General features: G+C 35.0%; 1 protein-coding gene and 1 long non-coding RNA gene across 4 annotated transcripts in view; one reads left to right on the top strand and one right to left on the bottom strand.

Moving 5' to 3' along the window:
- Positions 1-5,403, bottom strand: part of LOC141544317 (uncharacterized) — an 84,219-nt gene extending 78,816 nt beyond the window's left edge. The window contains exon 1 of the long non-coding RNA XR_012482577.1: positions 5,321-5,403. This is a non-coding gene — a long non-coding RNA (uncharacterized LOC141544317). The remainder of the gene's footprint in view (positions 1-5,320) is intronic.
- MYLK4 (myosin light chain kinase family member 4) overlaps positions 1-25,736 on the top strand; it is a 189,233-nt gene extending 163,497 nt beyond the window's left edge. For all 3 annotated transcript variants that reach the window (XM_074270304.1, XM_074270295.1, XM_074270287.1), the window contains 7 exons: positions 947-1,088; positions 4,457-4,527; positions 7,279-7,407; positions 13,415-13,567; positions 14,425-14,503; positions 17,099-17,174; positions 20,234-25,736. In XM_074270304.1, the coding sequence (XP_074126405.1) occupies positions 947-1,088; positions 4,457-4,527; positions 7,279-7,407; positions 13,415-13,567; positions 14,425-14,503; positions 17,099-17,131 (607 nt within the window). In that variant the 3' untranslated portion in view covers positions 17,132-17,174; positions 20,234-25,736. The remainder of the gene's footprint in view (positions 1-946; positions 1,089-4,456; positions 4,528-7,278; positions 7,408-13,414; positions 13,568-14,424; positions 14,504-17,098; positions 17,175-20,233) is intronic.
- Positions 25,737-26,591: the final 855 nt, after the last annotated feature.

The raw sequence follows: 26,591 nt of genomic DNA on the forward strand, positions 1-26,591 counted from the left end.
AGACATAAAACATTTGAGTGACCTGTCCAGCACAGCACAACAAATGTCTAAATTCAAATTTGAACTCAGAACTTTCCTGCTGCTCCAAGTCCAGTATTCTATCCACCACCCTACCTAGTTGCTTTATAGTTCTCTAACATACTTAAAACAGTCCTCTATTAATTTTCACCTGCTACTTTCTTTCAGGTTTTATCCTGGTTGCTGTTCTTGGATTCATAATATACTTAGAACATAATAAATTAAGACTCACTTAAGTTTTGTATTAATTGCCCAAAAAGTTTTGCAGGTCTTAACATCCATGAAATTAATGTTATAAATGTGCAAAACCAGGTCTTTCATTTGACCTCCTTTCTAAAGAGGCAAGCTGCTAAAGGAGCAAAAGCAGAATAGTTAAACAAGAATAGCTGAAATATACTTTTTTAAAATGCTAGGATTATTAGCCCTGGAGTCAGGAGGACCAACGTTCAAATGTGGCCTCAAACACTTACTAGCTATGTGATTCATGGGCAAATCATTAAACCCCACATTACCTCCAAAACAAAAAATAGGAAACAGACAACATAAAAAAGGACATTACAAGGACATTAATAAAATGCAATCAACCTATGGGAGGAGGGTAGGGGGATAGTGTGTTTTATATTTGTTTTAGCTGAATTGAGATTTCCTTAGGGAATTCCCTTTTTGAGTAAAGATCACTAGTTCTAGGTAGTTTCCTGGGGCCTCTGAAAGATTGATCAATAGCCCAGAGTTAAAAAGCCAGGATATGGCAAAGACAGAACTGGAACCCAAATTTGCCTGCTAGAAAAGTTAGCTCTCTCTTCACCAGGATATTATGCCTTTCTATTGTGATAATTAGGGAATATAAATTACAACTCAGTATTTTATGATGTATTCAATGAATACTTAAAGAAACACCCTAAAATTCTCATGCTGTTTCTCTCAATAGTGTGGATGGAGGTGAACTGTTTGATCGAATTATTGATGAAAACTGCAATTTAACTGAGCTGGATACTATTCTGTTCATCAAGCAGATCTGTGAGGGGATAAAACACATGCATCAGATGTACATCCTTCATTTAGACTTGAAGGTAGAGTATGTGCTTTGTATCATGTAAAACGTTAACCTTTTTCCATCTGGCCCTGAACAGATATTTGTATCCCCATGGGACATCATGCCTTGCCCATTTACATTACTTATATCATGGCTAACTTAGGAGATAAGATCCCTCTCCTTGAATTTTTTTCCATCCTTATTTGTGCTGTACTAATCTTTCAGGGCCAATTATTAGGAGTCCCCCATGTCCAATTCAACAAACAATTCCACAATTGAATTAAGCACCTGCTAAATAACTTGGGCTTAGTATTGGAGGCGATCCAGAGTTCAAATACAACATGGTTTCTACCTTTATGCAGCTCCCATGGCAATGTCATGAATACTAAAGGCTTGGCTGTAATGGTTAGCAGTCTCCTGAGTGTTTTCTCTTCATTATTTTCAGATGTGTGTGTGGGAGGATTTAAAACAAATCAGTTCTCCTAGTTGAAATCAGGCAAGTTGACTCTCCCGAATCATCAGGAATCTCTAGGGATCTTTCAAGCTCCTGATAGCCAAGGATGATAGAAAATTGAGTAATATGCTGGAAAGACAGGGGACTGCATAGCTAGGTATGTTACAGAAATTCTAGGGAACAGAGCAGAGGAGGCAGAGGAATGGCTGATATCAAGCTGCCAGAGAGAGCAAGAAGGGCATTTTAGAAGTGAGGGAAAGAGCTTTTCTTTTTTCTTCATTTATTCCTCTACTTTGCTTTTCTTTCCCATCACTTCCAATCTCAGAATTGGACTTATAATCAGCAAATAACTACTTAAAATCAATAAACAGTGACAAACTCTCCCTTTCTTTCATGACTATTGTCCTGCTACTGGACTCAGGAAGGGAGAATGAGGCTGACAATTTTGTGCAATTCTATCTCACTTAAATCTAATTCATGTACAAGTCAAGAAATCATCTGTAATGTCATGGGTCTTCTTTGAAAATGAAGGATGAACAACAACTATCCATTGTACCACTTAGCAGCCAAATCTACATCTATGTTCATACACATATTCATACACATACACAGCAGTGTCATGACTACTAAAACAATTGAATACTATGAAGGCAGGGATTAGTGACATTTTTGTATCCTCCAGCATAGTGCTGTATATATAAGAGGTACTTAATAAGATTGTAAAGTAAGAAAAAGGAAAAAGGAAAGAAGGAGGGAAGAAAGAAAAAAAAAGAAAGTAAATGTACATATTTTTGCAGAACCATTTAAATAGGTTCTCTTACATTAATTTTTCTTGCTTTAACTTGGCTCCTAACTTCCTCTGTGTACATGTATTGTCCATCTCTATCTCTAGTTCATTTGGGGGGCCAAGAATATATAGATATTTTTACAAGCACTTCAGAGCATTTGTTTAGGAAATGAGCATAATTCTATGTGGTTTTGTCAATTCTTAATTCAGTGGGAATATTCCACAGAAAGTTCTAAAGGGACTCTAAAAGGATCAGTCTGGAAATAGACATTTAGCTATAGATCTAATGATTCTTAATAGAAGTTTATAATCAGTTAACTATTAAGGATTTGCTGTGGGCTGTGCAGTCAGGCAACTATTTAGTCAAGGACTTCTTGGGCTTAATTGGCTTGAACAAATGACAAAGAAAAAATAATTACAGATTATAAACTACATTTGAAAAAGTGCTGCAGATGATTTTGTTTTCCAAAATCTTAAAAAAAGTAAAGTTATCCTGCAAAAGTCTTTTTTAGCATTTCAAAAACTTTTCAATATGATTGAACATAGGAGTTTAGATTTAGAGTTGGAAAAGAGTGTAAAGGCCATCATATCCAACCTCTTCATTTTTCAGATGAAGAAACTAAGGCACAGAATGAATGATTAAGTGACTTGCCCAGGGTCACTCAGCTAATGAATATCTGAAGCAAGATTTGAATCCAGGACTTCCTGACTCTCAAGTCCAGGATGGAAGTCCATTGTTGCATGCTGTCTTTCAGTCATTGGAGCATGAAGCTGTAAAGATAATTTGTAGAAATAATTAATGGCTTAAATGTGTACACACAATGTGATTTTGACTTATTCTAGTAAAAGGCTTTGAAATTCAATTCAACTTCAATTCAAGGAACAGAAATTCTTGAATATTGAAACAGAAATGCTGCATAGCCTTTTAATTAACAATAATATATTGCAGTTAGAAAGGTTTTTTTCATTTTTAAAATTTTTTTGTTGAGGCAATTGGGGTTAAGTGACTTGCCCAGAGTCCCACAGCCAGGAAGTGTTAAGTGTTTTAGATCACATTTGAACTCAAAGTCCTCCTGACTTCAGGGCTGGTGCTCTATCCATTGCATCACCTAGCTTCATTTTTTTTTTCAAAGCAATTTTATATCTATTATCCTCTTATTCAATCTTTATTACAACTCTGTGAGTAAAGGTAGGACTAGCCTCATTCTAACCACTTGACAGATGATAAAAATAAGAGACAAGGATGAATATTAATTTCATATGGTTTAGTTTATAGCAAAAGAAGTATCAGAAGCTTGTCTATTTGACTCCATGCCCCCACTGGAATTCCAAGTACTCTCCACTGGAATTTCAAGCTAAGTTTAGAGTTTCACTTTTATTTTAGTGAAAAAAGCATTAGGGAATCCTTTCTAGGCTATATGATTGAATTCCTTCAATCTAAGAGGATCATTCTAATGAACAAATTGTGTCATACTGAAATGAAAGATGCTATACAAAGTCTACATTCTATTACTTCTACTATTTCTTTTGTTGTTGTTGCTTCACTGAGGAAACTATGGTTTCCAGAGTTAGTCCCATATTTCAAGGGAAAGACTTATTATATATAAGTATAGGATGCGAACATTAGGACCATAATTATAAAAATTGTGAAAATGGATAAAAATAATATTAATATGCTTTTAGGGTACTGGAGGTAAGTCTGTAGTATCAAAAGAATATAAAAAATTTCTTTCATTTTCAGTGTAACTAATAAGGAAATCCAACTGTCTGTTAGAACTAGGTTGAAAACATACGTCTGTAGTAGGAGAATTCTCCCCCCAACTAGGGTAGAAATCATATTTAATAATTTTGGAAGTTAAATGTCAAATCTAGAAAACATCTTACTAATATTCCCCTTCCCTTACTTCCCTAGAGAAGGCCTATGTCTGAACTTATGTGTTATGTTAAATGGCAAAACCATGAAGAGGAGAAGGCGATCTTGGCAGACTACCTAGAACCTCAACTGCCACATAATTAAAGAAGAAAATAGCCACAAAAACAAATGTGCGCCAGACCAAAAACCTTGATAGGCTTATCCTGTGCACTGTCCTATATTTAGTCACGGTTCAAGTAAAATTCAGTTGAATGATAACTGCTATCCTTTCTAATGTCTTTCTCCTGGCAGCCTGAAAACATCCTGTGTGTGAGTAGAGACACCAAACAAATAAAAATTATTGATTTTGGATTAGCAAGAAGGTACGTCTGTGTGTGCTTAGCTGTTATGTTATAGTAGTAGCATAAGTACTTTACTCAGATTTGAAACATTTTTAATATATCATTTAAAACACACTTAAATCATTCTTAGTTGTGCTTCTCTGAATATGTAAAAATCATTTGAAAAATCCATCATTTGAAAATACTTTCACATGTGAAACACAAAGCATCTTGTGATAATGAATCTGTATTATTTTAGGCTTTACTAATTTAAATGTTTGATATTTTGCCTTGGGTATAAAATTCACCTTTATTTTTTCTGAAGAGAGAGGGTCTACTGAAGCCAATTAATAGCATAAATAAGATTTCAAGGGAGTGTGAAATAAACTTAAGGAAAAGGAAATTTTAAGGATTTTAGCATATTAATTATTTCTTTGAAATTAGATGTTGCTAATGACCATCTACCTTTATAAATAAAGCAAACCAGCCTTAGTGAGGTCTTACTTGACAGTCTTGTATCAGCACTTCCAGAGATTTTGTGTGTATGTATGTGTGTGTGTGTAACTTTACATAGAATAATAATAATTAGCATTTTATAGTACTTTAAAGTTTGCAAAGCACTTCACAAATATCTCATTTTGTCCTCACAAAAATCTTTGAAATTGGGTGTTATTATTTTCCCTATTTCATAGATGAAGAAAACAGGTTTCAGTGATTTGTCCATAATTACAGATACTAAAATATCTCAAGTAGGATTTGAACTCATCTTCCTGATTGAAGGACAACTAGGTGGTACAGTGAATAGAGCACTGGGTCTGGAGTCAGGAATACTCACCTTCTTGAGTTCTGGCCTCCCACACTTATTAGTTGTGTGACCCCAAGTGAAGTCATTTTATTCTGCCTCAGTTTCCTTATCTGTAAAATAAACAGGAGAAGGAAATGACAAATTACTCTAGTTAATCTTTGCCAAGAAAAACCCAAATGGGGTCACCAAGAATGACAACAACCAACAATTTTCTGATTCTAGGTCCATCTACTTGTATGTGTGTGAAATTTTTATGTGTGTATGTGTGTGTGTGTGTGTGTATACACATATATATATATACACACATACATATACACATCTGTATATATAATTTATGTATGTGTGATTATACATTATAATGTATAAACATATCTTTTATAGAAAGGGAATAAGTATTTAGTACCTAGTATGTGCCAGACACTATATTAATAACTTTACAAATATGATCTCATTTAGTTCTCACAACACTGGGAGGGAGGTACTCTTGTGATATCTTAGGTCAAATATAGGGTATCTCAAAAGTCTTATAGTTTTTAGCCATATGCACTAAGATTTTTGGAGCACTTTGTTTAAGTCAATTAACAAACATTAAACACCTATTTTTAAAAATACCTACTCTGTACCAGGTTCTGTGCTAGGTATTAGGGATGCAAAATAAAAGAAAGAATCACTTTTTCCCTTCCTTCCTTCCTTCCTTCCTTCCTTCCTTCCTTCCTTCCTTCCTTCCTTCCTTCCTTCCTTCCTTCCTTCCTTCCTTCCTTCCTTCCTTCCTTCCTTCCTTCCTTCCTTCCTTCCTTCTTTCCTTCCTTCTTTTCTTTCTTTTTTTCTTTCTTTCTTCCTATTAACTTCCTATCTTGATCAGTCTGGCATTTGTGTATATATACCTATGTGTCTTATCTATCCTGTCTACATGTGCACAGTAATATATAATATATTCATTTATATATTTTATATTTTATACATATATTGTATATGTTTTTAGTACAGATTTTGGGAACACTTTATATATAGACTAGCCTAGTAGGTTGCAACTGCCTTGGCATTTATAGTTTAAATAGTAATTTGCAGAAAAACTACACCAACTGGCCAGTGATACAGAACAATAGGCCTTTATTTAATATATATGTATATATATATAATATAAATAATATTATTATATTATGAGGGAAGGCTTCATAGTTTAATTCAAGATACTCCAAGATGAGAGCAAAGAAGGAGAAACAGGGACAACCAGGACCACGCACTATGTAGAAGCCCCAAATCCAAACTAGCTGTGTCACTTTCAGAATTGGATTGGAGTGGAGAGAGAGAGATATTTATTGTCAGATCTCAGGCACAATGATCTTCAAGCTGAGGGAAAGCAAATAGACCATAGAGATGCTAAGTGTTCTCCCCAGGCTATGGCACATTTTTACACTATTTGGTTCCACAGGTAATGAAGGCAGCACCTACAGATATAGAGTTTGAGAAAGTGTGTGCAGTGTGGTGTGGTGCAGTGGATAGAAAACTGCTCTCAGAGCCAAGAAGACCTAGGTTGAAGATCTATCTGGCACAATACTAGCATGAGGCCCTGTCCTTCAGTGCATTAGTGAAGTCTCTATAGATATTTCTTGTGGAAAAGGGGTTGACCCACATTGATAGAGGGAATTATTTACAATTTATGAAATCACAAGGAAGGGAAAAATTGGAACAAAAGGTTTTGCAATTGTTAGTGCTAAAAAATTACCCGTGCATATATCATGTAAATAAAAAGCTATAATAAAAGAATAAATATAACATAAAAAACCAATTTATGAAATCACCAAGTTTAATCATTATTATATAGTATGAAAAATAAGTACTAAAACTCCCACAATTTCTATGGAAACCCTTGAGAGAGGCAAAAGTTATTTTCCTTTGATGTCTAGTTCTAGTCACAGCAACCAGAGTGGATATATTTCTCAACCTTTTAACAATATCTGATATCATTGCTCTCTTCTCAATTGCAGATATAAACCCAGAGAAAAACTGAGAGTGAACTTTGGGACTCCTGAATTTCTTGCTCCTGAAGTTGTGAATTACGATTTTGTTTCTTTTCCTACTGATATGTGGAGTGTTGGTGTGATTGCCTATATGCTGTAAGTTGGCCTAAAATCAGAATCTGCAAAACTGTTCTCATCCCCATTCTGTGCAGTAGACTTTGCTGTTCTGGGTGAGGGAGGGCAATAATAGATAACATCATAAAAGGTAGAGCTAAAAGGAGATTTTGAAAAAAAAATCCTATTTGAGACCCATAATTTTACAAAGGAGAAAACTGAGGCACAAAGTCATATAGTAGGTTAATGTCTTTTACAAAATAATTATATAAAAACATTACACCTGATCCCACAGAGATTAATCAACAAGCATTTTATTAAATATATACCTTGTACAGGATATTGTTAGGAGCATTAGGGGTATAAAGAAAAAGCCAAATATTTCCTATCCTCAAGAAGCTAACATTCTAACTGTGTATATTGGAGTAGTGTATATAGCATGTACAAGATAAATAAACAGAAGATATTATATAATATATGCACATATGTAATATATGTGCATATATATATATTCACCTATACATACATATATATAACACATATCTTTGTATATCTATATATCTATATTTATCTATCTATTGTGACCCACACTGACTGGAAAGACAAAGTCTTTATTAAGCATCTACTTTGTGCCAGGCACTGTTCTAAGTGCTGGTAATACAAACATGAAAAGAGAAAGACAATACTTCCCCTCAAGGGACTTACAGTCTATGGTAAAGACAAGACACCAAAGGAAAGTGAAAAACTGGGTGCCTTGAGAAGATACTTGAAAAAAGCAAGTTAAGTTAGATTTTACCTTTCCCCCAGTATTCTCCTGTATCCTTAAAGATTAAGGGTATGTAGGCTCTCTAATTATGGCTCCAGCCCCCTTCAATGATATTTACTCTAAGTGAAAGGGATAATTTTTGACATTCTAGTTCCAAATAATCAGATTAGTTTTATACAGAAATATTTACTTCAAAGGGCATATCATAATTATGTAAATTTGCTTCTTCAATATGTGGAAAACATGATTCTCCATCTCTGAGGAAGGGAAAGAGATTAGTTCAGAGTTTAGCTCAGTTCCTATAGGCCCTATCCCAGTTCTAAGTCCAAACTCTACTCCCAGTCCCCTTGAGTCCTAGGCACCCTGGCTTCTCAGAGCTTCCATGTCAGGGTGGCTAGCTATACTATCTCACCTTCAAACCAGGCTCATGGCTTGAATTCCTAGTTCAGTGAGAATTGCCATTATCACCTGGAACTGAGGACAAAAAAACAAAAACAAAAACAAAAACAAAAAAAACCCAAAAAAACAAAACAAAACAAAACAAAAAACAGAAACAAACATCTCTAGGCCCTTTGATTTGGAATTGGGGTAAAAGAGAGAGAGCAGATATAAGAAGTTCTCCCCATCTTTCTAGCACAGTTCATGATATTTGTGCTGTGGATAAACTGGGATCTTTACCTTCTAGATGAAACTGGAAAGAGCAAAAGAAGAAGCAAGTCTGAAGAGTGAGTGAGTTTTAAAAGCATAGACAGCCAGCCAAAAGAGATTATAGCCACCCCAGCTCTAGGGGATGCAGAGACCTCCATGTTAGGAAATCTGGGCTTGCTCCAAAGACTTCAGGGTACTTCCGTATTAGGTGGACAGGGCATGAGTAGCAAGTCCTAGTTACATATATAAAATGCAGTCAGTATAGCACTGTCCTTCAAGTCACAAAGATCCTAGTTCAAGAGCTGCCTCTGACCTATACTAGCTATGTGATGAAGTGCTATAGACAGCTGTCCTAGACAAGTTGCAATGGAGATGGCAATCTGAGTTGTGGAGGGAGTTTTCTATCTAGGGGTTCCTTGTATGAATGAAATCACACTTCTGGTTTCTATCCTTACTTGCAAACTAATTTTGAGGTACATGGGAACAAATGCTACTTTCTAGGAACTAATATACAACTACAATAAATTCCTTCTTTCTCAGCCAACATACTGGAAAAGGTTAGCTTCCCTTGCTCTCCTGCTCCCAGGCAGGCAATTGATTCATTAGAAAGGGACAGTTTACTAAGCAGTCTGCTGTTAAAGAAATATTAGTGACCTTAATGTTCAGAGATGACCCCACTGATGGGTGATTACTATCTCTGTGTGGGTGTATTTGGAAAGTACTTTCCACACACAGAACATGTGAGGGTTATTCTTTGATTTGTGGCTTCAGTCAAGGTTGACTAAGCCCTTTTGCTGTTTTCTATGTGACCTTCAGTTGGTGACTGGTCTGAAATGATTGTTTGTTATGCAGTCTATCAGCTCAGAGTTTCTGTCTGGGATGCTGATTCCTTACATTCGGTCTATATTGTTTGAGGCTCTGTTTCAGAGTTGCCTTAAAAGAATTTTTCTGACCTGACTGTGGTTTTCTGGCATTAGCTGATTTGAGAAAAATTTGTCCCAGTCCTAAAGTGAGTACAGAAAATGCCTCACAGGCTGTCTTCTGAGAAAGTCCTTTTCTGCGTATGGTCTATTTTGACCAGATTCTTATTTTCTCAAATCTGTGTGTCCAGCAAAAAACAAACCAAAAATACACACACATGTACATGTCTGCATATGCATGTACATATATACATCTTCGTGCATGTACATACATAGACATATGTATTATATTATGCCTCATATAATATATATGAAACTATAATCAAGGTATTTGCCTTTACCAAAGGGACAAGGTAACTAACTGCCTGGAGGTACCATGCGATGGAAATTATACTTTCACACCCCAATCCATGTTCTGATTCCATTTCACCACCATCATCAAAGCCTCTCCAAAATAAACTATAAAATGGTTTGAATAATTTATATTTCAACCCTCTTATTCTGGAGGTAAAAGTGGTCTGTGGCCAAATAAAAGATTACTGAGGTCCCTCTTCTAATAGTGGTGCAGTGATAGAGTGTTAAAATTAAGTTTAAATCCAGCCTCATGCATTTACTAGTTGTGTAACCTTGGACCACTTTACTTCTATTTGTTTCCATTTTCTCAATTGTAAAATGTGTATAATAATAGCACCTGCCTTTGAAGGTTGTTGTGAGAATCAAATGAGATAATATTTTTTAAGTACTCAGCATGATACTGGACCCATGGAAGGTGCTACATAAATGGTTATTTTTTTCCTTATAATCTTTATTCTTTGTCATCATGGCTAATAGTCATCAGAATTTCCTTAGCTTTCTTCTGTTTCAGACTCCTTCATGTTGCCTTATCCTTAGCTCATTAATTTAGGTAACTAAGAATAGCCTAGTGTGGCTCATTTCTTGGTGACATGAGAGGGAGGGCTGACTCAGAAGTCAGAGAATTTTAATGTGAGCATCAGTAATTAGAAACATTCTTATAATTTGAGTACCTAGTGCATACTGACACTTCTCAAAGGCAGAGAGGATCTAGGTGAATAAGAGAATTAAATATTTACTTATATACACTTCCCACACATAATTTGATACTTCTCTTTTTCTGCAATCTCTCTCTCCTGGACTGCAAACTCTACTCAGTTCAGTTAAAAAAAATAGTAATGCAAGAGGCAGCATGGGGCATAGGTGATTAAAAAGCAAGCCTCAGATTTAGGAAGATCTGGATATAAGCATTGCCTCTGGCCTAAGCTGGCTATGAGATGCTGGACAAGTTATTTAAGCTTTTATTGCCATGGGCAACTGAGGAGATGATCTCCACTGGTAGAGGAAGTCCCTCACTAGAAGATCTCTTCACCATGACATCCCAGATCCAGTCCAAACATGTTCAAGGCACCGTATTGGTCCAGGGGAAAATAATCTCTGCTCTCAAGGTGCTTCTCTTTGGGGGAGGGAGAATGAGGAGATGACAGTGGAGGGTGGATAAAACCATTCTACAGATAAATAAAAACACTAGGTAATTTGAGGAGGGAGAAAACATGTCTCCTTGTCCCTTTTAATTCAGTAAAGAAAATGTATAAATCCTCATCCCCATACTGGGGACCTTCTTTGTCCTCATTCTCTGATGTCATCTCTGCCTTCAAGTTTCCTTGGCGTCTTTCAAGTTTCAACTGAAGTCTTTCCACTCCTTAATTTTAGTGCTTTTCACTCTGAGATCATCCCCAAATTGTGCTGTTTATATATCTTCTTTGTATGTAATTGTTTGCATGATATCTCCCTCATTAGACTGTGAGATCCTTGAGGGCAAGACCTGAATTTTTGTCTTTCTTTATATCCATAGTGTTTAATACAGTACCTGGCACATAGTTGGTACTGAATAAATACTAGCTGACTGATTATTTAAAGTAATTTTCCCCAGGGAAGCATGAACAAAGTTAGTTTTTACCAATATTGTCTCACTCTTTCTACTGTATACCTGCTCTGAACTTAGTTTGCAAAATTTGAATATTTCTTGGGCCTCTTGACACTTTTCTGGCCACTCTTTTAATGAAATAATTATTATTTATAAGCCAAATTTATATAAGAGCATGATAGGAAGACTCTAACCAGGGGATAACCCCTGATTAGAGGGTATAACCTGCAATCTATACTCCTTGCTGGTTGGCTGTTTGTTTATTTGTTTTTAATAGTCATTTCCTGTTTATTCTTTTTAACTTTTGGAGAGCTTTTTCTTATGATTCTGAGCTGTATGGTCATGTAGTTCTAGATAATATTGGCAGATTCAAATCTTCTATCAGTGACTGCCTGGTGGGCCCTTAAAAATTTAAGAGCAATAAATTCCATTTGGAGGGAAGGTCTACTGGAACAAAGAAAAAATGGAAATAAAAATGACCTTTACAACAGGATGTTAAAATGGCATGTGACAGGCAGGAGCACTGTTGATGAACTGAAATATACCCCAACGTTTGATTTGCAAAACAAGTTAGTGGTGTGTCAGTCTGCTTGCATGTTCCAGTCACAAGGTTAGATGTTTCAGGGGAACTGAAATTCTGAAGACACCAAAGGGTATTTTCATGGAAGGTGTTTTCCCTTACTTTGTGCCACAGTAATCATCAGATATTTTCTATTTAGGATTTACATCTTGGGAAATACAAACTGTTATTTTTAAAAAGTTACATTCAGTTGATAGGTCACCTGTATACTCAATTTAACAATCATTTATTTATCATTTTAAGGTACATGAAGCCTTTTCCTCTTACAGTTCCTCTGAAATTAGGAATGGGAGCATGATTATCCCCATTTTAAAAATGCTTAATTCAAAGAAGTCAGTTAACTTGTTCAAGGTCATACCAATCCAAATCCATGAATCAAAAGTTAACAAGCTCTTATTATGTGTCAGGCACTGTGTGTAATTCCGGGGACAAAAAGAGCAAAAAAAAGTCTCTGTTCTCAAGGAGCTTGGGATAATAATAATGATGATGATAAGAGATTATGTGTCAGCAATATGACATAGAACCAGGTTTAATCTCCAAGTATAGTGTTAAATGTTTGCTTTGTATAAAACATTGCACTGGGTGCTGCTGGGTATTAAAGAGAAAAATATAATAGCCTTGACCTCAAAGAGATCACAGTCTTTTTGGCAATACAATATACCCACAGATAAGTTTAATTACATTGAAGAGACAAAAGACAAGGAAATATCAGACTAAATATTCTCCAAAACCCTTCATAACCTAACTTTCCACCATTCTTCTAGTCTTCTTACAATACGTACCCCTCAGGCCAGTGACTCTGGTGTCATGGCTGTTCCACAAACAAAAACTACATCTCTTCCTGAATCCAGACCCAGGCTCTTTCCCGGGTTACATTACTTATCTGTTTGGGGTAGAATGGTTTTATTTTTATCTTTCTCCCCAGGATTTGAAACAAATATTTAGTGACCGGTGAATTGAATTGAATTAAGAGGATCATAGATTTAGCACTGGAAACACCTTGATTTTACAGATTGAGAAATTGAATCCTGGACAAAAAAGTGATTTATTTAGAGTCATATCTAGTGTGTCTGAGGCAGAACTTAAACAAAGATCATCTTGACTTGAAGTCAAGGGGTTCCATCCATTACACATGATTGTCAAGGGAAATAGCATATCTGTAGGCACTCTAAAATTTCTCCATTTTTGTCTTTCAGGCTCAGTGGATTGTCTCCTTTTCTGGGTGACAATGATGCTGAGACACTAAGCAACATTTTAGCTTGTAGGTGGGACTTAGAAGAAGAAGAATTCCAAGACACATCTGAAGAGGGCAAAGAATTCATCTCTAAGCTTCTGATTAAGGATAAGAGGTAATCCTGACAAATTCCATAACTTTGACCTGCATTGGTGGCCTATATAACGGAATGCTTGGGAATTCTTGGGAACTCTCAGCCTAATAATTACCAAATTATTTTAGCACAATTTACAATTTTGGTATGACTTTATAGATAGAACATTATTGGCATTTTTTGCTCCAGTTCCATATTAGCCAAGAAATACTTTAGCCAAGTACTTAAGTGATAAGCCTTCTATTTGTTATTATATTAAATTATCATTAGTTAATACTTCAAGAGAACAGAAAAGAATGAAGCTGGATTAAAAGGAGTTGACTTTTAGAGTAATAGAGTTAGGGGGACTTGATTTTTCCTGGATTAGCACTGGGAATAAAAGGAAGCCAATGATACAGCCTCTCAAAGAGCTTATATTTTAGTGAGGATGGGATGGAGCAAGGTGAGATGGAAATTGGATGCTTAGTATAGTTATACAGATAAGAAAATTAAAGGAAAATCAGGGAGCTCTACATTTAAACTATTTAGGGTAGGTATTTTTTATTCCTTCCTAAAAAGTTCTCCAGAAATGGAGATACTTTGTTCCAGACCTTGCTTTAGGATTCATTTCTCCCCTCAGATCAACATTGAGCAGCACTGATTTTGCCTATGGTTGCCTATTTTGCAGGAAGAGGATAAATACAAGTCAAGTAGTAGGAGGAATTATTTGCTATTTTGAGAGTAAAGGGACAATATAAATTCATGATATTCCTGTTACTTGTTATTATTTTTCAAGGAGTGCTCAGATAAAGAATGTCATCTCTCCTTCAGGAGCCTTATAGAATTCCAAGGCTGACCTGCCTTAGTTGCTTAACAAAACTCTTTATTTTCTCTTTTAGCTGGAGAATAAGTGCAAGTGAAGCCTTGAAGCATCCTTGGTTGTCAGATCCTAATCTTCATCGCAGACTCAGCTCAGAGGTTGCCAACTTTTTTTTTTTTTTTGCAATTAAAAAAAAAACAAAACTTTTTCTTTACTGTGCTGACCAGATGTTAGAAACACATGCAGCTGTTTTGAAGTTCTTTCCATTGCTTTGCATCATATTAGCTTTCAGATTCTAAGTTGAATGCAATGGTTTAAAACTTTTTTATTTTTTAACTTAGAATTCTTGAGCACAAGACAGTTTCAGATTCATGGAACTTTAGAGCTAGACTGAATCTTAGACTTCATCTCATTCATCTCTATCATTTTATTCAGGAGGAAACTGAGACCCAATGTGAATTATGACCTAAATCATACAGCTAATAAATGGTGGACCCCAAATCAGAAAAAAGGTTTTTCTATTTTATACAGTAAACATTTTCAAAGCCCAACTCTGCCTCTGTTAATATTGGAAATTAACATACAAAAATGAATCAGACCTTCATTTTTGTTCTCAGGCCACTTAGACTGATTAGGAGGTACAGATTAAAAAGGAAAGAGCCATAGTGATTGGGAGAATCAGGAAGGGCTTTTGGTAAGAGATATCACTGGAAAAGAACTTGATAGGGGAAACCTTTAATCATCCATTCAGTGAATAAGGGTTTTTTAAAATACCAATAATGTTTAAAGCACTGTGCTAAGTTCTGAGGATACCAAGAAAGTAAAAATTTATTTGGTTGGATAAGAGTGGAACTTCCACATTTGTTATAAATCATTTCAGTGTGTGATGTGAGGAAGTAGACAGGAATTTATAAAAGTAGGAAAACTAAATGACCAAATATGTATAAAATTTTGTCTTGAAGGAGGTATAATTTTAAAGCTACTGAATGATAGTTTTAAAATTATTATAATAGTTTATTTTTCCTCTCAATTGCATGTGAGTGATTGGTTTTTAAGATATCTATAAGAATATTAAAACCTGGAGGGACCTTAGAAGTCAAATACCAAAAGAATGCAAATGATCATATGTGGCATTATTACCAATAAGCTACTTCTCTGGAATCTTTGATAATAATTTATGCATATGTTTAGGTTATTTGTAATAAAAATGACAAAGAAATAGGTAAACTTTTTGCAGATAATTTTTATAGCATATTACAGTTTCAGTCACATAATTAACTGAAAAGTTTAGAGTATCCAACCTCACCCTGCGTTTATTGCTTTTAAAATTTTCAATATATAATTTGATTTAATAGGAAGGAGGGAAATTAGCATTTATTCAAAGCCTACTATAAACCAGACACTATTCTTAGTGCTTCATAAATGTTATCTCATTTTATCCTTACACAGGTGCTATTATTATCCCCATTTTACAGTTGAGGAAACTAAAACAAATAGAGATTAAGTTACTTATCTATGGTCACATAGCTGGTAAGTGTCTGAGTTCAGATTTGAATTCTGGCCTAACTTTTTGGCGTGCCATTTAGCTAGTAGTATTCCTCTATCTAGTAGAGTAAAATGCAATCTTAAAAGGTACCTTTTTTAAAAAAAAGTCTTCCAAGAATATATTAAAATCTTATCAACTTCTTTGATAAATATAAAAATAGACACTTTTTTCAACAATCAACTGAGTATCAAAAATCAACAATAGCAATAATAAAGTAAGCGTTTACATAATCCTTTAAGGCTTACAGAGTGCTTTAGAGATCCAATCTCATCCTTACAACAATTCTGGAATGTGGTTACTATTATTATTCCTGGTTTTACAGAGTGGGAAACTGAGGTAGATAGGGATAAAGTGATTTGTCCAGAATTACGCAGATAGTGAGTATCTTGAGACTGCATTTGAACTCAGATACCTCTGTAATGCACACAACAGGAGACATATGCTTGCCAAAGGTATTTGAACTGGTCTGTAATTCTGTCAAAATAAAAATAAATGAAGGATTTCTTAGGTGTTTAGTATTGCACCGATAACTTTTGAGTCCCAGAACACAACAGGGCCAGTTCAGATAGCATCCTCTATTGTTCAAAAAAGACTAGTTTAGCAATCTACAGAGGAAAAACCAAGGGGATGAAGAATGAAAAATGCAGTGACACATTAGTATGATATACTAATAGCCCAAATGATACACTGGTATCTGCAAAGTATAGCATGTTCCAAAATTTTTACTGCTGTTTTAATCTTAAAAAACATTGATACCTTAAAATTGCACTAAGTTTTTTGTGACATTCTAACTGTAAAATAAAATAGAACAAAAGAAGCTATAGATGCATGGTAGAATGCTCAATAAACATTAAATACCTACTCTGTGCAAAGCACTGTGCTAGGTATTGTGGAGAAAACATGACTCATAAACTCATGGTTCTTTATTTTATTAAGAGGGAAAGACATAGGCAATATAATGTCATCTAAATGCATTAAAGAATTATAGAACAAAATGCTATGTGTTAAAGTACAAGGTCATTTTTGATTAAGGAAATAAGGAAAAGCTTTATGGAGATGGGGATGGCATAAAGCCCTGTGGATTTCAAGAAGGAAGAGATACCCCACTTCTACCTCATAGAAAATAACTTGAAAATGTGTTCATATCACAAGTGAGAAGTCAAAAAAGAGCTCTAATCTCTTTCAAAATATCTTGTGACTTTCCTAGAAAAAGAAGAACCGAAGTTCTGAAGCTCAGTAACTGGTCACCTAGGACCCCGCTGAAGAGTGTTCCAACATGGAAGGTTTGTCTGGGTCCTTCCAGCTTTCTCCTTTTATATAACAAGGGATAATATTTGAGAAGAATGTCTCACTTATATGAAAATAAGAACTTTCTTGTACTCATTGAAAAATATTTTTGAATTTGAATTGGATTGAACTAGTCCAGTCACCAAATATTTATTTGGATATTTTGTTCTATGCAAGGTACTATATTCAGTACCAAGAATGCAAAGACAAAAATGAAAATGTTTTTGATATTTGAAAATTAAAATAGAAAATAGTCCTGTCCCCTAGAAGCTTATATACTAAAGAGCTAGCTTAATTTATCTTGGAAAAGAGAAGGCTTAGAAAACAATCTAAAAAGGAGCTTTTGTGTTGTTTGTTGTTGTTTTTGTATACCATGAGTTGAATATACAGCTTTTTACAATAACTATCGAGAAAGGGTAAAATTGATGTTTAACTGTGTTTTTCCTCCCTCTCCTTTTTATTTTGATTTTTTTTAAATAATAAATTTGAGTGATGACTTTTACATTTACATCAGACATTTACAGACTTGCCTTCCACATAAATGCACTCAATGCACTCAAATGAACCGTCTCCTAATCAAGACACAGATAAATAAAAGAAACCAATATGGTGACTCTCTCTCACAGTTTATGCAAATGCCCATGCTCATAATCCCTGAAACACTAACAACTTCCCTGAAAGGAGAATACAACAATTCATCATTTGTTCTCCAAGACCAAGATTGCTCATTCCAATTATTCAATGTTGGGTTTTGATTTAGTATTCTTTTCACCTATTATAGTCATATGAATATTGTTCCCCTGGTTCTCCTTCTTCACTCAATCAATTTATACATTTCTTGAAATCCTCTTTGATTTTTAAAGCATAATTATAGCCACTGGCCTTAAAGCAACCATTTCTTCAGTCAATCCCCAATCTATGGGCACTTACTTTGTTTCTAGTTTTGTTGGTTTTTTTTGTTTTGTTTTGTTTTTTGTTTTTGCTTTGTTTGCTACCACAAGAAATTCTACTATGAATATTTTGCTGTATATGTATTGACCTTTTATTTAGTAATCAGTGGCTTATGGGCCAAAAGGAAAGTAAAAGAGGATTTGGAATAGCTGAATTGGATTGTCTGAAGACATTAAAAATTAGAAAATTAGGGAAGAAAGGGGTGCTTATTTTTATTTTATTCAGAACAAACCAAAGAGACTGGATTATCTTTTCTTTCCCCTCTTTACTTGAATTTATTCTCTTTTCAGGTTTTGTACACTCTTATCCTCACCCTCATAGTCTAGGGCTATATCACACTGGACATGTTCCCTTGTCTTTTTCTTCTCTCACCTTTTATTGCAGAAACATTTTCTCAGCTGCTTAAAAACTATCCATTCCTAGTTGCCACAAACCTTGAGGGTTTACCACAAACCACCTTCCCACCATAGAGAAGGGTGCTACCTTTGAAGCACTGTGGGAACTAGATCAGTGGGCGAAACTGAGGTTAGATTCTAAGAAGAGCCAGTTACCAAGGGCTAGTTATGTAGGGAATGGAGAAAGGTGGAGGGAAAATATGAAAGCCAACTTTCTTGAAATCAAGTTCAAGTTCAATGGGATGCCTGCTGTGGGGTAGGGTTAAGCATTTGGACTGATTTAAGATGAAGTATTTAAGTTCTATGGTTAGATTTATTTTCAATTTGTTTTTGGAACAAGATATTATTTTGAGGTTTTAATACATTCCTCTTTTACCCTGGTCACTTGTTCTAGCCACCCATTTCTCCTGGGTTCCCAAAAATCACATTGTACCATAGAAAATCAACTAAGCCCCCACCACAATAGTGGCAGAAGACATTTTGTACCTTTCTAGTATATTATGGTTGGTAGCTTTGTTGCTACTGTTAGCAGTAAATAGAAATATATAGCAACTTTTCCAAACAATTAGTTGGCCATGAAGAATCAAAGAGGTTTATGGCTCAAGATTTAATCTGTTTGGGTTTTTTCAAATTGTTGGTGGGCTATGTATGTGTGTAAAATAAGTACAAATTCAAAATACTAGTGCTTGAAGCAACTTGGGTTCAGATAAAAGAAAAAAGGGAAAGGGAACGCTCTATATTACCATTCAACAGTGTCAAGATTATACAACCCTAAGATAATATTGATTCTTAAAATTTGGTGATAAATAGCTATTTCAGTGGAAAAAATAAAAGATTTTAAAGGTCAAATGAATATGACTTAAAATCCATGTTATAAGTTAGAGTTTATAAATTTACTATTTGTTAGAAACAATTTGATGTTTAGAAGGAAATACCATGAAATCAACTTTACAACTTTTCAGTTCTTGTTTTTTTCTTTTGTTCAGTTTCAGTCCTTGACCCATTTATGAGGATTGCTCTAGAGCCATAATCATTTTACAAAGGATATGGTTGGGATCTGGCTTGCTCAGTCTTTGATATGACTGCATAAGTCAGTGGAAACCCTCCCATGCATGATGGCCATCCTGCATTTGATCCTCAGGTTATGAATAATAAAAAATGAAATTAATGGCCAGCCTGAAAATTTTTGTCCCTTCCCCCAAGTCACATTCAATAGTCTGTTTTGCAAAAAAACAAATTTTATACATTGGTAAACAGTGGGATTTGGCAAGAGGTTTCTTATGGAGCAGCTAGATGATACACTAGGTAGAGCACTGGACTTGGAGTCAGGAAGTTCAAATCTGAATTCAAATCTGGCCTCAGACACTTACTAGCTATGTGAATCCGGGAAAATCACATACTTCAGTTTCCTCAACTGTAAAATGAGATGAAGGAAATGACAAACTATTTCAGCATCTTTGCCAAGAAAACTCCAAATGGGATCACAAAGAATAGGGCATAGCAGAAATGGCTGAACAATATATATGTTTGTGTGTGTGTGTTGTGAGTGTGTGTATGTATGTATGTATGTATATATGTATATTTATACACATATCTATTCACACTTATATATGTGTGTGTATGCTTTCCTGGATAGGGGGAGGTATATATAACCAGGTAATTAAAAGTACTGCTGAATCAATAAAATCCTTATTTTGTTTCCTTTGCAGGAAAACTGCTGTGGTTGCTGCCCTTTTGAGGACATTTTGGAAAAATCAGCAGTTCTGATGTTTTGACCCCAGCAATGACTGGAGGCATTTATCAAATGGAGTTACTCCACCTCTTTAACTGTATTGCTGAGCTGCTTTAAAAAGAAAAAAAAAACATTTAAGTCAGGAAGCTTCCAGAAGAGGAAACCAACAGCTGTTGTTCCCAAGGAGGTGTAAATACCAGAGCCCCACATCCTTTACCTTATGTCTGAGATGGTTATAGTAGTTTACTTTGGGAAAACAATTTTCTGTGCTGTCTTTTGCTTTCTCTATCAATGGAGCTTACTGTAATGTTAGTTGTTGCTCAGTAGGCAGGTGGACTAGAGATGGAAGTGATGTGAGATTTTCAAACCTGAAATTGTGTTTGAAGTGGAGGAGGAAAACTACTTGTAAGTTTTAAGCTATGCGAATTACATAATGGAGATTTTGTGGCAACAATTCTTTTGAATATAGTATATGCAGGAAACTTACTAATTTGGCTTATGTTACACCTGAATTATCATGATTATTAAAATTAATTCATGATAAAACAGGGAAAAAACTTTGTGCACTGGCAGCACACAAGCCAATGAGGTTTAACCAAGGCATGATTGTTACTAATTGAAATAGTTGAGGAAAGTTGTCAAAGACAGGATCTCTTAACCCCCTAGATTTCAAACTTTGTTTTAATTTTGTTAGAGTTCTGAAATCATCAATGAATGACTATATCCAAATTCAGCAGCAAGCAGGCAAAGTCTCCTTGGAAAAGGAAGGAATTGCTTCTAGTCCTAAAGTGATTTGGAGTGCTAAGTCCAATGTCTGAATAAACTTAGTTATGACAGGTCACACATGAAACTGAATTTATAACTTCAAAGAAAGGAAAATCAATAAATTCACTTGTTAACAAATGAGGATTAAGCATTTATTAAGTTCTTCTGTGTACAAGAAAGACAGATTTCCCAGTTAGAAAAGTCTATTGCATGACCTATTAAGCTATTTCATTAGATTGAATAAAGGAAATATCTATGACTAATAAACTATTTTGTGCATAAACTATACTTTTAGGGAAAAAAATAAAAGCAAAACTACCAGTCTTAAAAAAAGAAAAACATGAGATATTTTTAAATGAAAAATGTTTTCCAAATTCTGTATCAAATGTTAAATTAATTTACTTTCTCCATGTATCTGTTTCCAAATAGTTGTTTTGCTGCAATCATTACAATAATGTCTTTGTTTCTTTGATATTGAAGGGGACTGTTTTATGAAGAATTTGGTAAATAGAAGTGAAGACTGATTAAATGTTCTTGATATATTCCTCACATTTCTAATGTCAACCTGGTGAATACTTCCAGTATGGCTTCAAGGAAGAAATACGTATAAAATGCTTATTCCTATTTTATAGATTTGTGGGAACTATAGGCAATTGAGATTATGGAATTTGGCCAAGGTCCTATGGAAAGGTATTGGGAAAGTCAGGCATGAAACTGCCTCTTTTCTCAAAAGTTCTTGCCCTCAAACTTCTCTCCTCTTTTTCCTCTGGCCTATTCATTTTTGTTCCAGTCTTTATTTCCCCTCCTGTTTTTATGTGACTATGCTTATAATATTTAGTTTGGTTTCCTTATGGGAAAAAAGAGAAAGAAACTGTATGCTTGAAGTCTTATATTACTGGGCTATCTTTAGCTGATGATATGCAGTGGATTTGGAAAGTTATAAGCCAGTGCATGCATGAATAATCACTTATACCACAGGGTCCTGGCATTCATTCAAATGCTAAATAGGACACAAGGGTCTGATTTTAAGCCCCTTATGGAACAGTGTGTTCTACTATGGAGCAAGGAAAATCTACCCTAATATTTTCTTGCCTTGGCTAGATGTAGCTTAAATTTTGATCCATTTTATCAGGTCCATTTTGCTAGATTCTAGCATGAATTTGAGTTGCCTCAGATGAAACTGAGGAGTTCTAGCCTTGTGAAATTCATCAGTGATGATCCCAAATGATTCCTGAGTGTGGAATACTTTGGTGTTTAGAAATGAATCTATTTTGGAAATGTATTTTGTTTAGATTTTTGTTTTAAGATCCACAGTTGGGTGAGAAAGTACCCCAACTCTAGCTGAGTGCTTTTAATAGGAATCTTTGGAAGTATTAATTTTTCAGAGTTAATTATTTCAGTCTAAGTTTATAGAGGAATATTATATAATTGTTTGGAACTATATTACACAACTTTGTAGTTCTGTGAGGCTGATCCCACTATATGTTCTTGTTTCAGCAGGTTAAGAATATGTGTGGGGAAGAAGGTCTAGAAAGCAGATGAATCAGGCCAAATATAAGCAAGGACCTAAGCCGCACAGTAGATTATATATGACCACAATCATTGTGATCAATTTTCCAAGGGGATATGATTTTTCTTTGAATGAAAGATTTAACTCTTATTGCTCTTCCTAACTTTCCCTTGCTTTTTTATATTGTGCTTTAAGGTTTGCAGAGCACTTTATATACATATATATTATTTCATTATGCTTTTCTATTGGACATCTCTAATAACTTTGGCAGACAGTTAAAGTTGAATCTTGATGCTGCATTCTCAAACATAGGGAAGATGTATCTTGCAATGGAGTTAGGGAAGAGTGTACAAATTTTAGTTATAAGACCCTAAAATTTATCCAGAATCTGTGTAAAGGAAGTCCTGTGGTTGCTATATAAGTAGTTCTTCATTAGCTTTCCACCTGAGCTAACTTTGTAATCCTGGCTTGCTATGCTACTGTATATATTTTTGCATTTATTGTTAATGATTCATTATCTAACTTGGTGTTGAGTTCATTTCCCCCTCCTCAACATTAACAGAAGAGAATTCTCTATCTATGTATATCGTATATCATCTAGCACATTGATGCAAATATAATTTAGAGAGAATAACATGTGTGCATGTGACTACATCTTGTTTTTTTTTTTTTTTATAAAGATGTATTTTTTCTTGCTTTGTTCCCCAAATGTGAGTTCTTACCCAATTCTGTCTTCTCTGTTACAAGGTGCCATGGAAATTATGAGCCTACAGCATGCTAGTTCTCATTACACATTTCTCTACCTTTTGTTTTCTTGACCCATCTTTTATTTTCTATCCTTTATGCTCATTTTCCTTCGTGTTACAGTTATATTCTACCTCCCTGTCGAATCTCAGCCACTTCTACTTTTTAATCTCTTCCTGAAATTTATTCTTTTAATCGTGTCCAGATTTATTTAAAAAAAAGCAAGACTTGATGGGAAATTATTTCTCTATAATTGAATTACTTTCTAGCCTCCTAGGAACTCCAGTCAGATTGATAAAGGCGATATGTCTTCACATAAGGATTGTACTTTTACATATACTTTTGTAGCTTGTTTTCTAGAGTAAGAGATACTGTATCTCTCTATAGCTTTTACTTGCCCCTTCTAGTTTGAGTTCAGACTAATGAAATTTGCTTTGAGTGTGTAGTCTTTTGATGGCTGGTTTCACCTTCCATGAAGACTGATAGCTCAATCATTACAAATGAAAGAATAAAAAACAATGTTAAATCAACTGAATGCAAATATGCTGTGTAAGCACATTTATATAGCCACAATCGATACCCGTCCCCACAGTGGTGACATCAAAACTTTCATGTCAACTAGTGGCGTTGTTTTCAGAACTGACATACTGAAAAAACTATGTAAAGATTGCTTATGTTGCATGTACTTCTAGGTTTTAAAAATAGACTGTCAGATCAAAGCTGTTTTTTTTTGTGTGTGTTGATTTAAAAATACATAAGTGATTATTATATGTCCAACTAGAACAAAGATATTTTATTTACCTTGTGGTTGATGGATTAGCTGTATTCATTTTAGGGACTCTGATAAGTGGGACATGTTTTAATTAATTACAAATAATGTGAACTCAGAGATATCCATGACAAAAAGCTTTCAGGTAACCAACCCATTAGTGATATGATATTTTCTTGGTTTGGAGATCCCTACTCAAAAAACTTGGAAGGCCAATTCCACTTGCAAAACCCCTAGCCATAATGGAAGTAGAAAGAGAAACTATCAGAATTAGACATTATTCAAAAAGAAAAGAAATTTCCAATGTCTTATTTTCTAGAAAAGATTTATATTTAACAAAAATTTACTTATGCTCAGCCCTGTGTTATCATAAGTGTTCTGTCAAAGGTTTTTGGACTGCTTACTCTAGGCTTTTCTTCCTCCAGCTCCCATTGTCAGTGCCCCAAGTGGTAGGTCCATTCTAGATTCTACGGGTTCAGCTTCTTGTAGAATGACATCTAGATCCATTCATATCTTAAACCAGGGTAAACCATTTCTCAGAATAATGTCTTTAAGTGCATAAGATACACAGGATCGCAAAGGAAACCAATTATATCAAAATATTAACAAAACCTCATGGATTCCAAGTTAAAAACCTTGCCTTAGACGAATGCCTTAGAATTCTTTTTGAGAAACATACCAGTTAATTTTTCCCATAAAGTCTTTTTCTTTACACACAACTTCAGAAATAGGACTCCCACAAACAATTTAGAGTTATGCTTGAAGGGCTCTAAAACTGCATACTCTTTGATCCAACAACACCACTATTAAGTCTATATTCCAATGACGTTATAAAAAATGGAAAAGGATGTATGTGTACAAAAATGTTTATAACAGTTCTCTTTGTGGTAGCAAAGAATTAGAAATCAAGAGAATGCCCATCAATTGGGGGATGGCTGAACAAACTGTGGCATATAAATGTAATGAAATACTAGTTTTCTATAAGAAATGATGAGCAGTCAGATTTCAGAAAAACCTGGAAAAACTTAAATGAACTGATGCTGAGTGAAATGAGCAAACTCAGGAGTGTTATAATGCAGGAACTGTTGGAATACATGAGAGCCACCTGACAGTGGTTGCTAGAGATCCAACCCTACAGAATAGATCTCCTCTTGTGAAAGGATGATACAAGGAGAGTGAGAGGCACTTGCTGTTCTCTGACCTCTCTGACAGAGACTGTTGTGTTGTCTGATCTCTCTCCTCTTCCCTCTGCCTCCAATTTATCTCATTCCCAGTCTGCAACACCTGTGTCAGCAAAGGCTGACTTGTAACTCCTTCAGGGCTCTCAGAGAATTGACCTGTCCCTTAACACAGGAGAACATTGTACACAATAATAGGAAGATTGTGAGGATGATCAACTTTTACATACTTTGCTCTTCTCAGCAATACAGTGATCTAAGACAATTCCAAAAGACTCATGATAGAAAATGCTATCCACATCCAGAGAAAGAACTATGGAGTTTAAATGCAGATCAAAACATACTGTTTTCATTTTTTCTTTCTAGTGGTTTTTCTTTTTGTTCTGATTCTTCTTTCACCACATGATTAATGTGGAAATATGCTTAATATGATTGTACATGTATAACCTATATCAGATTGCTTGCTGTTTTGGGAAAAGAGGGAGGGAAGAAGGAAGAAAATAAAGGAAATCAAAATCTTATAAAAGTAAATGTTGAAGACTTAATTTTTTTTAAAACTTTACACACACATGCACGTATACACAAGAAATAAGACTCTACCTGGTTAGGAGTCTTAAATAACACAGCTCTGAATGTATTGTCCACAACCTAAGCTCAGAGTCTCTTAAAATGGAATCCATTTATTCTCAAAGAACATCTATGTAGTCTAAGGAGTCATTGTCATGGACTCTATACTTGAATTCCTACCAAATAGCTGAAGAGCCCATCAGTTTTCTCACAATAAATTTGGATGCCCCTTCTTCAAAGGAAAACTCCTTATTTTTCCTTGGGCTAAAACAAACATCTCATTGGACCCTGGGAAGGCTGGTATATTAGAAAGAACACTCAACTTAAGTCAGAGAAATCAGTCCTAGCTCTGACAATTTACTGTGTGGCTTTAGCTAAACCACTTCAACTTCATGGGTATCAGATTTTTCATATATAAATATATTATCTCTAATGTCCTCTAAGCTCCAAATCCTGTGGAAGAGTAGCAGGTTGGTGGAAGCATCGACAATGGGCCCCAGTGCTTGTGTATTTTTCAATTTTCTATCTGCTTCTAGTTCTCTGATGTCAATAGCTTGGGTTCTAATGGGGGTGGGGAACACTCCAGCAGCATATCCTCCAGAGTTCATTTTGCAGGGTACCACACAAGAGTACCAATAATAGATTTAGAACTGGAAGGAATCTCAGAAGTTATCAAGTGCAATTCCATCATTTTGTAGAAAAAAACTGAAATCCAGAAAAAGATTCACAAGTAAGGAGCAGAGAAGATTTGAAGCTAGGTCCTCTGATTCTAACTCTAGCTAAAGCCCTTCATTCTAAAGCA

This window comes from Sminthopsis crassicaudata, chromosome 1 (assembly GCF_048593235.1).
Source record: "Sminthopsis crassicaudata isolate SCR6 chromosome 1, ASM4859323v1, whole genome shotgun sequence".
Lineage (NCBI taxonomy): Eukaryota > Metazoa > Chordata > Mammalia > Dasyuromorphia > Dasyuridae > Sminthopsis > Sminthopsis crassicaudata.